Below are 15,800 nucleotides of genomic sequence, written 5' to 3' on the forward strand. Positions count from 1 at the left end.
TTCGTGAGCTATATTGGGAATGTTTGTGGCTTTAAGGTTCACTGGGTTAAAAAAATAAAATTTTTGATTTTTTTTAAATTGGGAGATTTTAACAATTTATTCTCTTTTTTAGTTGTGGAGATTTTAACCGTTTTTATTTTTATTTTTATCTTGTTCATATCACAAGCTTTCTTCTTATCTAAATAGAGGGTGGTCAAATACTCGATTTGAAGAATTGAATTGTCGTCCTTATCATAGAATATGAGAAAATGTTGTTTTTAAAAATTAAGATGGAAAAATATCTTGATAAACAACACATGAGGGTGGTTTGTTTTTTTTTTTAATAACAACCTACTCTCGTTACATGCACGTCTGATATATCCAAATTATGATTTTTAATCACCTTCAAACTTATGAAACAATCAATAATACTATAAAATTTATTACATCACATATATGATCAATTGAGCTTGATACTTTCATTTAGTTAATAAATTTTCGGGCATAATTTTATGTGAATGAATTCATTTATTTAATATTTTTTGATAATCGGGAGTCTCATTTATATTTAGTAGATAGATAAATTAAAAATACAGTGATTTGACCTATAATCACTGTATTAAATAAGTGAAAGTTTTACAAATATAATAAAACCTCAAATATATACTATTATCTTAAAAGTTTTAATACTTCATAAGTTTTATAAATTTTTAAGACTATTTATTTAATTATTTTACAACAACCGGACAACGGAGATCAAACAGTAAAGAAATCCATGAAGGGATGATAATTTGGGCCTAGCCCATCATATTTATCCAAAACATGGGCCTTAGTCATTGACCCGATTTTGATGACTCAGCCGGACCTCGGGTTTTCTTGAAGAAGGGGTCAACACTTATGAGTTGCAAAACCCGACTTCTTAAACTCTTTCGCAACCGAGTTGAGAACTTTGAGAGCTGCATGCGCTTTGCTTGTGTTTGAGGAAATTAAATTCCTTCGTTACTAGCAGTTTATCTTCATCGGTATTTCATTTACATTGAAATTTTGATAATCGTAATCCGGCTCTCGAACATTCTCGTAACGTTAATCTAGGGTTTTTAGCAGGCCGAATATCTAGGGTTTACTTCAATCTAAGCATGGCACCGGATCCAAACAGCGCCAGCGGCAGCGGAACAAGAGATGAGACTTCCGTCAAGGTCCCTGCCAAGGATCCAAAGAAGAAGGACGAGAAGAAGGACGAGGATCTGGTGAGTGTTCTTTTCTACTCTCTCTTTGGTCTCTTTCGCAGTGTAATACATTTTTTTAATGTCTTGGTAATATAATGATAGGTCGCTGAAAGTAGTCGGGATTACGGAATTTCCAATTTTATTATCTTTTAAACCTTTATCTTCATGTTTTGTGTTGTTTTTTCTTTCAGTTAAATAGTTGTAGTCGGGTTAGGGTTTGTTTATAAATTTAGAAATAAATTATGTGGTTTAAGCTGTATGATTGCCATATAAAAAAAAGAAAAACTAAGAATTTATGTTTAGTGAGCACATTTTTTTTTTTTAAAATCTTGTTTGAGGTTCTGGCAATACAAAATCATAGTATTTATTTGAGGGGGAATATGTTATCTATCATATGGCTGGATTGTGGCGGTTCGTTCCATCTGATATCCTTGAATTTAATCTGCAGTCGGAGGAGGATTTGGCTCTGAAGCAGCAGCTGGACTTGTATGTTGAAAGAGTTCATGATCCTGATCCCGGGTTGCAGAAAGTAGCACTGGAGAGTATGAGGTAATTTGTGATTTCACAATTTTTTATTTTCTATTGTTATGGTAAGCAGAGCATGAACACCCAAGCTTATAATGGAGATCATTAATTTGAAAATTTGCCCGACATTGAAATTTTTCGCTAATTCTGTTTGCTTTCTGAATCCTATAGCACTAAGTTTAATTTGAAATTTTGTTAATTAATGTTAACATAATACTTGTTATAGTAGTCAAGGTGTGCTCACTAAATTACAACATCTATATACAGATTAGCTGTTGCTAGTTTTTGTTTTAGAGGTCAAGTTTGTATAGTTATCTTTTTGGATCAAGAAGATCTCTTATCCTTGTTGTTGATGGTGCATAATATTCTTACAGGCAGGAAATTCGAACCTCAACTAGCTCCATGACATCAGTTCCGAAGCCATTGAAGTTTCTTCGTCCACATTATGGAACTCTAAAAGCATACTATGAAACAATGGGGGATTCTGACCTGAAGGTATAATTTCTCTAGTTGAACTTATCATAGCTTGATTAGGGTTCAGTCTGTAACAATTTATGTGAGTTACTTTATCTTAAATGCAGAAATACCTGGCAGATATACTTTCTGTTTTGGCCCTGACCATGTCTGCTGAGGGAGAACGGGTATGGTTCATTCTCTTGAAATTTAACTTATATTTATTCTGGTTATTTCTTTTTGGGTTAATTATGCATGAGGCATACAGAATTTGCATTTTCTTTTTGATCCCTGAATTTGGTGGTTCTCATTTTATGTTGTAAGTTTGATCCACATGCATGACATTGGATTTTCATGTTTAGTTGCTCTACAATTTTTATGTTTTGCAGTAATTTCCATGTGTGTCTCATCATATATTATCATACGATAAATGTTTTTCATGTGAAAACTCTTTCAGGAGAGCTTAAAGTACAGATTGTTGGGTTCAGAAGGTGATATTGGTTCATGGGGCCATGAATATGTCAGGTGAGAATTGTCTGGTGTGAGAACATTGCTTTTAGAATTAAGTGTCCTGCTTGAGTGTAGGGGTGTTCAAAATTATCCGGTAACCGAATCGAACCGATTTTTAAACCGAAAACCGAACCGAAAAATAGGTTATTTGAAAAATCGGTTCGGATACCGGTTCAAAAATATATATAAACCAAATTTTCGGTTCGGTTACTGGTTTGCCTAATTTTGAAAACCGGTTAACCGGACCGAACTGGTTTTTAAAAAATTGAATAAAATATTAATAAAATATTGAATATATTTTCAAAAAATTAGAAAAAAATAATAAAATATGATAATTTTTTGAAATTCGGTTCAAAAATCGGTTAACCGAAATTTCGGTTCGGTTAATTGATATTTTCGGTTCGGTTTAAAATCGGTTAATCTTTAAATCGATTCGGTTTCGGTTCATGATTTTTTCCAAACCGAAAATTCGGTTCGGTTCAAAATATTGGTAAAGCGGTTCGGTTAACCGGTTTTGAACACCCCTACTTGAGTGTTGTGGTGTCATCTTTTCATGATAAGACATATCTTGCTATTATCAGTGGTTATATCATTTCAAACTTTCATAATGTTTTGAATTATGGTGTTGGTTCTCAATGTTGGTTTGGTTGTGGTTAGAATGCCACATTAATCATGTTTCCACCCGAGACTTTATGTTTGAGATCTTTCTGATGGTGATTTTTCAGTGGATAGTAGCAGGCTTTAAAGCTGCCTTAATAAGTCTTTTACTGGGTGGTAAACTCAAGATTTTGTCACTCAACTGAGATGTTGCAAGAATTGTAAACCCCATGGGGCATTTTTCTCTATACTTGTATTCACTACAATGTTGGTGTTTTGTAAATGCCTGTTAGATCATAATTATCTTTTGCTCCTATAAAAAAATATCATAATATCTTTAGTGAGACTGGAACTTTTTACTACCAGAGGCCCATATACATTGTCTCTAGTTGTGCAGTGTAGTGTGATCTGAAACTTTGCGGAAAAAAGCCATATGGACCACCAATGAGTTATCCAACTACAACAAAAGTGCAGCATGCTGTTTGGATAATTGCCTAATCAACATACTTAATTAATGTTGCTCATTCTCCAAAAATTTTCATATAACACCAAAAAAACAATGCGCTAAGTTTCAGATCACACTACACTGAGGCGGTGTGATTGTTGTTGAAGATTCAGGCATGCTTTTTCGTTTTTACTTTAGGTGCACTTCTCATGACTGCACAACTTAAAAATTCATGTGTATTGTATTTTTCTCACCGTTATTGACTTTTTTTGAATCAGGAACTTGGCTGGAGAAATTGCACAAGAGTATACAAAGAGACAGGTTAGTACTGCATTTTCATTTTCAAATTCTGTTGAGTGTCTAAAAGGTGTAAGTCAAGCAGCTGGAATAGTTCTCTAAGTTTTGTATCCCTCCAAGTTTTTAAGTTAAACTATATGTTCATTTTTATGAAATCATATATGGAGTAATGTCTTCATTTTTAATTGGGCATGCAGATGCATGGTCCTGTTTTTACGTTTTTATTATCTTTGATTGGTTGATGGACCTGCTACCATAGGTATATCACTCAAGAAGTTCATGCTAAATGATTTTTCCATTTCTGATTATTATAACTTTTAATTATGTTATATCAAAATTCTTATTGTATTTTCCTTTGATTTATTTATTTATTTCTTCTTTCTATATCTGATTACAGAGTGATGAAGCACCAATTGATGATTTAATGGAACTTGTACAAGAAATTGTTGCTTTTCACATGAAGGTATGACTTTATTTCAACTTTCAGATGGATTCTACTCCATGGAACAAGTTTAAAGCTAAATAAAATCTTTCATGATCACAAAAGCCTTCAGAAAACTAATATACAATATAGGTGTTGACAACATCTGAAAGGAATTTGTTAGATATAATTTTTAATAAATCGCTATTTCCCTGCAGCACAATGCTGAACCTGAGGCTGTCGATTTGTTGATGGAGGTATTGTGCAATTACATAATCTTTATTCCCCCTTTTTTTATCAGTTTATTTTGTTAGATGAATTCAGAATATGCATTGCACCACCAAATACAGGTTGAAGATCTTGATTTGTTGGTTGAGCATGTGGACTCTACAAATTTCAAGAGGACTTGTTTATACCTCACCAGTGCAGCAAGGTAAGATTTTGGGTGAATGAATTATGTGGTGTCATCAGTTAAAAAATTCTAAGGTACAAACAAGAGAAAAAGAAATTCAAAAAGTAATAATATTAAAAGAAAAGAAAAGAAAATGAAACATAAAAAATATAATGAACAAAAACAACTGTAGTTTTGCAACTCTTTTGAGTTTCTTTTTTTTTTTTTTTTTGGGTGAAACCTTGTGTCATTCATTTTAATTGTCATTTTTAGTCATCTATTGTTTATTTGGTGAGGAAGCATCAGCACACTCTTGTTAACAGCCATGAAAAAATTTTCGGTTGTTTTTTACATATGGTTTCTCTCTTTGAGAGTCTGGCTGAACTTTTTTCTTTCATTTCTTATTAATATTTTCAGTTAATATATTGCAGTTTGCTTATATTACTATTTTGTCTCCTCTCTCTCTTCCACACCCCCTTCTTCCTGCACACCATCTTTGATGTTAACATTTTTTGGTGCATTGTATACAGATACCTACCTGGACCAGATGACATGTTAGTTCTGGATATTGCATACATGATCTATCTCAAATTTGAGGAGTATCCGAATGCACTCCAGATTGCACTGTTCCTTGATAACCTACAGGTTTGCATATGAATTTGGATAAGCTAAATTCCAAAGTTATTGTCTATTATAACTCCAAGAAATGTTTTTGCCCTGGATTTTGTAATTCATGTTTCTGAATTTGTATCTGCTTGGAGAAATTGATGAAATTCTATGATCTCTGTGACATTCTTCTAACTTTTGTTGTGTCTTGGCAGTATGTGAAGCAGATCTTTACATCATGCGATGATCTGCTGCGTAAGAAGCAATTTTGTTACATCCTTGCTCGTCATGTAAGTCATATGATCTTGAATTTTCTTTATATTTGAAATATCTTTTACCTGGGATTCTGATATTCGATTCTTTCTGAATCAGTCATTCTCCAGGAGTGGCTAGGCTTCCATGTGTGCATTTTCAATGGGTTGTTTCTTAATGCAACCATATTCATGAAGGCAGTTTAGGGTTGCAGATTGTTAATTTTTTCATGATAATTATTACCTTACAATATGCCCTTATTTGTATTACACTTTCCCCCCTAGAGATGAGTGTGAGGTCTTGTAGTTTATGGTTATTTGTATGGAAATAAGTCTCTTAGGAGGTTCCCTTAAATATTTGAAAACTACTGTGTAGTGTTTGTTTTGTTTGTTAATGATATGAGATTGAGATTTGGAAATTAATGATGTATTGTTTTCATTTGCATATTGTCGCTTGTTTCATGCAGGGTGTCTCATTTGAGCTTGATGATGATATGGTCGCCGATGATGATGACAGGTACGTACTGCAGGATATCATCAACAACGCCAGATTTGGTGAAGGCTATCTCACCCTCGCACGAGATATTGAGGTTATGGAGCCCAAATCTCCTGAAGATATTTACAAGGTATGGAAGTAGATGTGATTCTTTATTCATACAAATATTATTATTATTACTTTTACCTAGAGCATCCCCAATGTTTCGTTAAAGTTCACCACTTTCGACTGTGGGGACTCTTGTTGGATGGTACAACCTTAGTGGTAAGGAAATTGGTGGATAGTATTGTTATTCGGTGGTCCTGAGATGATTATAATCTGCCAATTTTGTGATGTTTGTCTAGTTATTCAGTTCATGACAGCTTAGTAGATTTTTTAGAAATTGCATACATTATGCATTGCATTATATGTGGAACCATTTTGTTAGGTGATATAATTAAAGCTTTTGCTTGTATACATATATTATTTATTTTAGTACTGCTGATCTGCAGTTTTCACTTGTATCTTGGTTCCCTTATATCTCATTAATGATTAAGTGACTGTACTTTCTTACATAGATCATTAAAATTCCTACTTGCTGTTTAGTAACTATCTCAGCATCTCAGATCCTTTTGTCAGTGTCAAATATGATAATCCTGATAGCCTCATCTGTTTCAGAAGTTATAACCAAAATAGTGCATAGACTGATATGATTTCCTTGTGTTTTTACTCTAGGTAAACCATATTGTTTGAATGATTTACTTGTGGACACTTGTGTTTAGTAAATGTTCCATTAGCATAGCCAAGTTTTATGTCATATAAACCATGATGATTAGAGTTGATGTATCTCAATTAAATTGATTCTCTTGAACTATTTGATAATTTATTGCTGGGTTTCTGTTAGGCACACTTGCTTGATGGCCGGGGCAGTGCTGGTGCAAGTGTTGATTCAGCCAGGCAGAACTTGGCTGCGACATTTGTGAATGCATTTGTAAATGCGGGCTTTGGTCAGGTACTGCATGTGAAATTTATTTTTGCACAATAGTGGAGGGTTGTGTGTTTTATTGATATTTATTGTTTTTGTTATAATTAAAATAATGATTACTTGTTGCAGGATAAGTTAATGACTGTCCCATCAGATGCTTCAAGTGCTGCTTCAGGAAATTGGCTTTTTAAAAATAAGGAACATGGCAAGATGAGTGCTGCAGCAAGTCTGGTATATAGACTTTTTAGTACTATGCTTATTTGTTACTGATACTTTTATTTAAGATGCTTATCAGCGGCCCTTGTTATAGGGTATGATTTTACTGTGGGATGTCGATTCTGGGCTTGCTCAAATTGACAAGTATTTCCACAGCACTGATAATCATGTGATTGCTGGTGCATTGCTGGGAGTTGGCATCATCAATTGTGGTGTTAGAAATGATTGTGATCCTGTGAGTAAACTGAATTCTGTAATATGGTTTTAATTTTCTGGATTTGGTGCTCAGAACAAAATGTAAGACCTCTGAATTGTTTATCCTGTGCAAATCTCTTTTCTCAGGCATTGGCACTTCTGGGTGACTATGTTGACAAAGAAGATCCATCTGTCCGGATCGGTGCAATAATGGGCCTGGGAATTGCGTATGCTGGTACTCAGAATGAGCAGGTGAGATATATTACTATTCTAGTAAATTTGGTAGGCTGTGGTGACTGTTCTTTTCAAGTGGACATGGCCTCACTTTTCTATAATGTTAGCCTCTTAAATGATTGGTTAAATTCTTTCATTGCTCCAACACACTTGGTAAAAGATTATTTCTTGTCACTGAAGCTTTTGATTGTTCAAACTGGTTTGAGTTTTCTGAAATGCAGTTTCTCTTTAATGTGTGGGTTATGTGTTCCAGGAAACTAACCTACAATAACTTGACAGATAAGGAGTAAACTATCTGCCATACTTAATGATGCAAAAGCGCCTCTTGATGTGATTGCTTTCAGTGCCATCTCTTTGGGTTTGATATGTGTGGGTTCCTGTAATGAAGAGGTTGCTCAGGCAATTATATTTTCTTTGATGGACCGAAGTGAATCAGAATTAGGGGAGCCCCTCACTCGACTCTTACCTCTCGGTCTTGGTCTTCTTTACCTGGGGAAACAGGTAAATCTCAACTATTGGTGCTTTCTCTGAGATTCCATTATTTTCTCATTATCCAAAATTTTTTTTTGGTTACCCTACTTGGCTTTTAGTATTCTCTTTGAGCAAAGATATTGTTGATTGTGAGAATATGGAACCTTGTAAACTTTATGATTAATTTTGAAATCCTTTTTTCGGTGGACAACAGGAAAGTGTGGAGGCGACTGCTGAAGTCTCAAAGACGTTCAATGTTAAGATACGAAAATATTGTGATATGACACTTCTTTCTTGTGCCTATGCTGGAACTGGAAATGTCCTCAAGGTTTTTTTATCAAGGCCCTTCAATTTCCTTTTGAAATGATTTTATGAACATTGAATAGTTAACTCTTTCTTAGTGCAGGTTCAAAACCTTCTGGGTCATTGTGCACAACATCTTGAGAAGGGTGAAACCCACCAGGGACCTGCTGTTCTTGGAATAGCTATGGTGGCTATGGCTGAAGAATTGGGTGTTGAGATGGCAATTCGATCATTGGAGCACCTTTTGCAGTACGGAGAGCAGAATATACGTCGTGCAGTTCCATTGGCTCTTGGTCTCCTCTGTATATCAAACCCAAAGGTAGTTAATTTCATTAGGTCTTGGTTAAGATAGTTATATGTGGTAGTAAGCTCTAGTAGAGTTTAGCTTTGTCGGGGGATGAAGTTTGCAAATACGAATTTCACTTAATAGTAAGTGTTGCAATGCATGCATTTGGTTTTGCAAAGTAAGACATGGAATTAATTTTATGTTTGAGAGGATTCTTGAAATCAATAAGCGCCTTGTGGTTTTCAAGTCAACTCGTTGGAATGGACTTTCTTGAAACTGTTGACCCATTGCTAAAAAATTTAGTTGCCAAGTACTCAAAGTGGCAGTCTTGTAACCTGTTGGCAAGTCTCTTTCAATGTTTTTGACTTGTTCACTAAGTTTTTGGTGGATGTTTTCCCAGGTTAATGTTATGGACACTTTGAGCAGGCTCAGCCATGATACCGATTCAGAAGTAGCAATGGTATGATTTGTTTATAATCAATTTCATGTTCTTTTGTTTCTTATCTACCCCTTCTAAAAAAATCCACTTGATATGCTACTATCTATTTGCTAAAATAGTTGTAGTTATTTCATTCTAACCTATGTAGACTGAATCCAATCATTTGATGTTACAGGCTGCAGTTACTAAATTCCATTGTTTTAATGTTTCAGGCTGCAGTTATCTCCTTAGGTTTGATTGGTGCGGGGACCAACAATGCTCGGATAGCTGGCATGCTTCGCAATCTCTCAAGCTACTATTACAAAGATGCCAACCTTCTGTTCTGTGTAATCTTTTGTTAATTTGTGTTAAAATTTTCTTATTTTCTGTGGGACCTGTTTCGAGATTGATTAATTTCTGTTCCTTTTGCAGGTCCGAATAGCTCAGGGTCTGGTACATTTAGGAAAGGGTCTATTAACTCTTAATCCATACCATTCTGACCGCTTCTTGCTATCACCGTAAGTAATCTTCTTCTTGCCAAACTATGCCTTCCGAGTTAAGTGGCTAAAAAGTGAAGTGAAGAGGTACTCAGAGCTTTTTGCTTTGTCACTTAACAAATTATATGAAATTTTCCTCTGGACAGGACTGCCTTGGCTGGTATAGTAACCATGCTGTTTGCATGTCTTGACATGAAAGCGGTCATTGTGGGGAAATATCACTATGTTCTATACTTCCTTGCTTTGGCAATGCAGGTCTGCTTTAATCATTATACTCTTGTCTGCACTCTGTCATCTTTCTGATGTTTGAATTAACTAGTTTTTCTCACTATTAAGTTCTTATGTCTGTTTCTTTTTATGAATGACAGCCAAGAATGTTAATGACTGTGGATGAAAATCTCAAACCTTTATCTGTACCTGTACGGGTGGGACAAGCAGTCGATGTTGTTGGCCAGGCTGGTCGACCCAAGACCATCACTGGTTTTCAGACCCACTCAACACCTGTGCTTCTTGCTGCCGGCGATAGAGCAGAGTTGGCTACTGAAAAGTCAGATTTCTTTTATCCTCCTATCACTTGCTCAACCTTTTATTACTAGTTGTTTTCATACTAACAGTTTGTCTTTTTGCAGGTATATACCCCTTTCACCAATTCTTGAGGGCTATGTCATCTTGAAAGAAAACCCAGAATATAGAGAAGAACACTAATTTTGTCATCCAAGTGCTTGTGGTGCTCATTTCTATCAGTGCCTTCAGCAACCTTACCTATTGGTTTCAAGTTCATAGAAAGTTAGAACTTGGAAGAAACTTAGGTTCAATTTGGAACTTGGATTTAGCAGATTGAGATCAGTCTAATTGTTCCCAAGTTGTGGCCAGAGCAGATTGCTGGGATTAAAGGTCGCATTTGAAATTATGAGTGATAATATGCCTAGACTTTTTAATGCTTTGCTTGGTTCTGAAGTTGGAAAGATTTTTAAGTAAATTTCGCTCACTGTAAATTGGATAAATTAACGCTTGACCGCTGTTTCAATGGAAAGAAACGGGCCTTATTTTGTGAGTGATTATTTTGCATGTTATCTGGATTTTATACTATTTAGATAGAAAATAATACATATATTAAATTTTATCAAATTAATATAATATAATAAATGTATAATACAATACTTATGATGTTATGCATATTATTCACATAGATTGATACATTTTTTTATATGGAAATGATGATGTGATAAAAATATATATAAAAAATTTAAAATTTTCAACTTTGTATATAATTTTTTTGAGATAATGAAAAATTACATTATAATTGTAATTTTTTATTATTTTATTTTATAAAAATATATTTTATTATATAAAAAATTAAATACTGATATATAATACGGTATATAATTTGGCTATCATGGCTGCATCTGCAATGATCCTTGCATTCGGAAAGGTGACGTCTTTTGTAGCTGGATGGGGCTTTTATCTTGTTTTACTTCTTCCCTTTCTCATTAGCTCTGTTCAAAAACGAAAAGACATGTCCATCACAAAACTTAGATCCCTGTATATGGAAATTTAAAATGCTTGCCATTTGCCAACCATATAGAGTGGCAATGGCCCTTCTTGTCATTTAGATTGCTTAGAACAAAGCTAGTGCCATCTACTGCATTAAAAACTTGGATAACATATGGTAATGCACAACAAAACATGTGTGCCCTCTTTTTACTGATGATTATCGACAAGAAATTCAAGCGGTGTCTGGTGTTCAACTTTTCCTTAAAGTTTATGCAAGATGATCTGGGCGCCATACTTGGGTTGAAGCGTTAGAACAAGAGAAGGAGCATGGGTATAAGTAGGCGACAGTTCAAACGAGAAGTGTTGTAAAATCTGTGATATGGCCAGTTTAGCTTCAAGCATTGCAAAGTTTTGCCCAATGCATATTCTTGGTCCATAACCAAAAGGGAAGTATGAAAACTGATCCTTGGACGCCTTGGAAATACCTTCAGAAAATCTTTGCGGGTTGAATTCCATTGCACCTTCTCCCCACTGTTCAGGATCCTTATGGACAGTGTCCATCATCATAAGCAATTCAACTCCTGCCGGAAAACAGAAATCTCCCAGTTTCGTCTCTTTGACTATGCTTCGAATAAACCAAGGTGGCGGGTATAATCTCATAACCTCAAGCAGGATCATATTCACCTTACAATTAGCAAGAACAATCAATCATTAATGTCTTAAAAGGATGAAATACAAAGTTTTTGAAACTAAGCGATGCTTACAATCTTCAAGTGGTTCAAGTCATCAAAAGTTGGTTTATTTTTCCCCAGAATTTGCAAGACCTCTTCTCTCGCTTGCTCTTGCCAATCGATATGCATGCTCAACAAAATCATAGTCCATGTAAGCAAATTGGCTGTGGTCTCCTGACCAGCGAAGTAAAATAGTCTGCATTCTTCAAACACATCCTCTGTTGTCATACCGGCATCTGATTTGAGGTTCCCTTGAAGCTCATTGAGATTAGACCTTAACAACAGGTCAAGTAAATCTTCTTTGTCACTAATGTTTCCCATCTGTATAGCTTTTTCTCTTTTCTCTATTATTCCTCTTAATAAGGTTCGAACTTCTTTATAAATTTGCCTCATTCTTATGTTTACTTTGGTGGGAAGAAACCTATACAAGTAAGATTGAGGACAAAAACATTGTTAGTGAAAGTTGTGCGCAAATTTAAACTTTACTGAATCAGTGAGAAGAAAAAGACAGAGTGCACCTTAACAGTGGGAATTTCTCGTAAGGCAGAGCCTGCAAAAAGAGTTCCGCCTGTTTCTTCTGGAGTAAGAATATCAATCTCCCCTCTTCGAAACTGCTCCCAAAAGCTGCTCTTGATATAACATCTCCAGTGAAGTTTTGAAACTCTATAAACACATCCAATTCACAAGAACCTCCCGACCCAGATACTAGATTGTTCCATTTCTGTATCAGCTCTTCGCAACAGGTAGAAAATGCAGGCAACATTTGCTAATAATTGCGCCAAATGAGAATCAGAATGGATATATAAGAAATAGGAAGAAAAATAAAGAGTTTGAGAGTTAGAACCTTTAGCTTTTCCATATGGAAGGCAGGGTTGATAATCCTTCTATGTTTGGACCATTTTTGACCCTCATAAGTTGCAAGGCCACTGGCAAACAACTTTGTCAATGGATTTATTTCTGGCTTGGGGAAATCACCAGATTTGTTTGATAACACCTCTTTTATCAACTTGGGATCCATGATTGCCACACGGGGAGTTGTTCCATACCAAACTACAAACGTATTCTCTGTATATAATTTATTTCATCAGCAAAATTTGAAAGAATTATTTAGTTTAGTTTTGAGGAAGAACATCAAAGAAAGCAAACACTTACTGTAGGAGATAGCCAACTTGTGAAGAAAGGGATTGACAAGAGGCATAATATCATGGGTGGATCCAGTAGGGTTAGGCCTGTTTTCCTTTGCTAGCTTCACCATCTCTTTCATATTACCATGTAACAACCTGTAAGGATATCCATGGATCCCTTGTTTCTTCAGTTGCTTCTCTATCCTTTTCGGTGTCCACCATATCTTGTTCAAGAATTTCAGACACCAGATTACTGGTATAATCAGTGCTAAAATCAAAAGCATACTTGCCATAATTTCAATCTCTCTTTCTGTTATTGTTAAACGGATATGGATGGATTCAGATGATCTTCATATATTGTTGACGGTTGACTGACATATAACGTATCCACTCAGCATTGGCCGATAATTTCCTCGAAGAAATAACGTTAATTCTTACTTTCTTACCTGCCCTTTACGAAAAATTAGAAACATCTTACAGATAAAATACAAAAAATGTACATCATCAATGACGAAATACACAGCATTCATCGATGGAAGGAGTGGACTCGGTCCAATTTGATGCAATTTCAGAGATCTTTTAAACCAAATTAAAAAAAATAAGTTAAAAATAAATCTAAAAATATATAGTTTGTGTTGCAGAAGGTGGATTTTTCCAGCACATGAGAAGAAAATGTCAAAGCTTAAATGTGAATTCATTTATGCAAATAGTGCCTGCATGATTGTGAAGGTGGAAAATTGAAGAAGAATATTTAATACCCTTTATATGAGTGAGTTAAAATATGTAAATGTCAAGGAAGTTGGTGAAAAATTTCTTGTATAAATTCCACACCACCCCACACCCCCCGCGCCCTCTTTATGATGTACATTTTCTTTATCCGAAAAGCACATATTCACTCCCCTCCAAGTTGGCCGCTCAATTCTTCTTCTTCTGCTCACTTTTCTTTGCCCATACTTTTTTCTTATGATTTATAACACGTTATCAACATGGTCTATTTAGATATATCTCCATAATCTTTCAATTATATCATTTTCTCAATTATTATATATATTATATTTTTTGTTATGTTTCTATTTAATTTTTCAGTTATAATTATACCTTATTTGCAATCTGAAATTTACAAAATCATAAATATGAATCTAAAGTTCAAAATATTATAAATTTAGATCTGAAGTCTTGAACATTATTTGTAATTTGAAATTTATAAAATTATAAATATAGACCTGAAGTCGTAAATATGATTAGGTATATGATATGTAACTCGAAGATTACAAAATCATGAGAAGATATATATACGCCTGAAGTCCTAAATTTCATTGAAATATTTATTATAACTATATCTCATTTACAACCTGAAGATTACATAAGTAATGAAAATAATAAAATAGAAGTCTAAAATATTATGTAAGTTTTACATATTATAATATTATGAATATTAATCATAAAACCAGAAGTTTTGTGAATATAAGATAAATACGAACCTGAAGTTTGCACATAATTTTTCCCTCATCATATCACTAATTTTTATTTCTTTCATCAACTTGCAGTTGGTGAAAATGACAAATTTTATAAAACTTTAATATGTTGCCCTTCAATTGGATGGAGAAAATTACACTGAATGGGCCTTGGACACGGTTTTTTATCTATAATCAATAAGCCTTGGAGAAACAATAAAAGAAGGAAATAAAGCATCCTAACAAGATAAATCTAAAATTACTATTTTCCTTCATCATCATATTCATGAAGGGTTACAAGTAGAATACATGGATATTATGCACCTACTAGAATTATGGAGAAATCTGAAAGAAAAATTCGATCATCATAAATCAATAACATTGCCAATAATCTAATGTGAATGGACTCATTTACGCTTACAAGATTTTAAATCTGTAAGTAAATATAACTCTGTTATGTTCAGAATTGTCTCTCGAATGAGACTATATGGAGAAAAAATAACTATAGAAACTATGTTAGAAAAAACTTTCTCCACATTTTATCCCTTAATATATGCTCCTGCAGTTGTAATACAGGGAAATAAATTTTAAAAAATATGTTGAACTGATATTCTGTTTATTAGTGGCTGAGCAAAACAATGAATTGTTATTGAGGAATCATCAGACACGCTCTCTGATACTGCACTTGTAACATCCCTCCCTAGAAATACTATCCACCGAAGGAGAAATATTACGAATTAATATCCAGAGCATATATTATTTTTTTTTCTTTTAAAATACTTTAAAATAAACGTATCACTAAAAGTGTTTAGAAAACATTATAAGAAAACTGAAAATCTGGAAGAGAATAAAAGATGTATATACTCATATGAAAACTCATCTGAAAGCGTCTGAAAACAAGGAGTAATCATATATAACTGTACAATCATCTCAAAAAGGTCAAAAGTCGACAAGAATATGCCACTATATGCATGTAATATAAACCAGAGATAATCTGCTCCAACCGGATCTATCTTCGCTAACCTGACCTTGCCTCGCAGCTACCTTGATCACTTATACTTGCAATCAAAAAAGAAAAGGAAGTGAGAGATAATAACACTCAGTTAGGGGAAAGAATTAAATAAACTATCTATTTTCCTGTTCTAACTAACTCTCGAGACTTAACCTCACTCATAACCCCCATAAGAACTCGAGGGGATAATCTAGTTCATGTTTT

The 15,800-nt window shown here is 34.3% G+C and overlaps 2 protein-coding genes across 4 annotated transcripts; one reads left to right on the top strand and one right to left on the bottom strand.

Annotated features, from left to right (window-relative positions):
• Positions 1–868: 868 nt before the first annotated feature.
• LOC123196363 (26S proteasome non-ATPase regulatory subunit 2 homolog A) lies at positions 869–10,842 on the top strand. Of its 3 annotated transcripts, none has more exons than XM_044610363.1 (26): positions 869–1,001; positions 1,084–1,226; positions 1,654–1,754; positions 2,105–2,225; positions 2,312–2,371; positions 2,641–2,708; positions 4,014–4,056; positions 4,430–4,495; positions 4,672–4,710; positions 4,804–4,886; positions 5,375–5,489; positions 5,666–5,740; positions 6,169–6,327; positions 7,081–7,188; positions 7,291–7,392; positions 7,472–7,612; positions 7,720–7,824; positions 8,086–8,307; positions 8,492–8,605; positions 8,684–8,899; positions 9,267–9,326; positions 9,518–9,631; positions 9,717–9,802; positions 9,928–10,036; positions 10,150–10,328; positions 10,411–10,842. In XM_044610363.1, exons 2-26 carry the CDS (start codon positions 1,116–1,118, stop codon positions 10,484–10,486), a joined length of 2,673 nt encoding a protein of 890 aa, XP_044466298.1. In that variant the 5' UTR covers positions 869–1,001; positions 1,084–1,115; the 3' UTR covers positions 10,487–10,842. The 3 variants fall into 3 exon arrangements, with proteins under 3 accessions (XP_044466298.1, XP_044466297.1, XP_044466296.1); XM_044610362.1 differs by having other exon boundaries at positions 877–1,001; positions 1,081–1,226; XM_044610361.1 differs by having other exon boundaries at positions 899–1,226.
• Positions 10,843–11,326: 484 nt separating this feature from the next.
• LOC123195949 (cytochrome P450 CYP72A219-like) lies at positions 11,327–13,533 on the bottom strand. The gene is made up of 5 exons (XM_044609826.1): positions 13,159–13,533; positions 12,851–13,071; positions 12,525–12,772; positions 12,040–12,427; positions 11,327–11,959 (listed from the first exon to the last, which is right to left on the bottom strand). Exons 1-5 carry the CDS (start codon positions 13,421–13,423, stop codon positions 11,537–11,539), a joined length of 1,545 nt encoding a protein of 514 aa, XP_044465761.1. The 5' UTR covers positions 13,424–13,533; the 3' UTR covers positions 11,327–11,536.
• Positions 13,534–15,800: the final 2,267 nt, after the last annotated feature.

Source organism: Mangifera indica, chromosome 14, assembly GCF_011075055.1.
Source record: "Mangifera indica cultivar Alphonso chromosome 14, CATAS_Mindica_2.1, whole genome shotgun sequence".
NCBI classification, from domain to species: Eukaryota; Viridiplantae; Streptophyta; class Magnoliopsida; order Sapindales; family Anacardiaceae; genus Mangifera; species Mangifera indica.

Excerpts from the sequence above, each read along its gene's own strand:
- LOC123196363 (XM_044610363.1), top strand. The coding sequence starts at position 1,116 with ATGGCACCGGATCCAAACAGCGCCAGCGGCAGCGGAACAAGAGATGAG. Across the intron at positions 2,372-2,640 it reads TGTCTGCTGAGGGAGAACGG|GAGAGCTTAAAGTACAGATT; the intron begins GTATGGTTCATT and ends AAACTCTTTCAG. Across the intron at positions 4,057-4,429 it reads AAGAGTATACAAAGAGACAG|AGTGATGAAGCACCAATTGA; the intron begins GTTAGTACTGCA and ends ATCTGATTACAG.
- LOC123195949 (XM_044609826.1), bottom strand. The coding sequence starts at position 13,423 with ATGGCAAGTATGCTTTTGATTTTAGCACTGATTATACCAGTAATCTGG. Across the intron at positions 13,072-13,158 it reads CAAGTTGGCTATCTCCTACA|AGAATACGTTTGTAGTTTGG; the intron begins GTAAGTGTTTGC and ends AATTATATACAG. Across the intron at positions 12,428-12,524 it reads GAGAAATTCCCACTGTTAAG|GTTTCTTCCCACCAAAGTAA; the intron begins GTGCACTCTGTC and ends TTACTTGTATAG.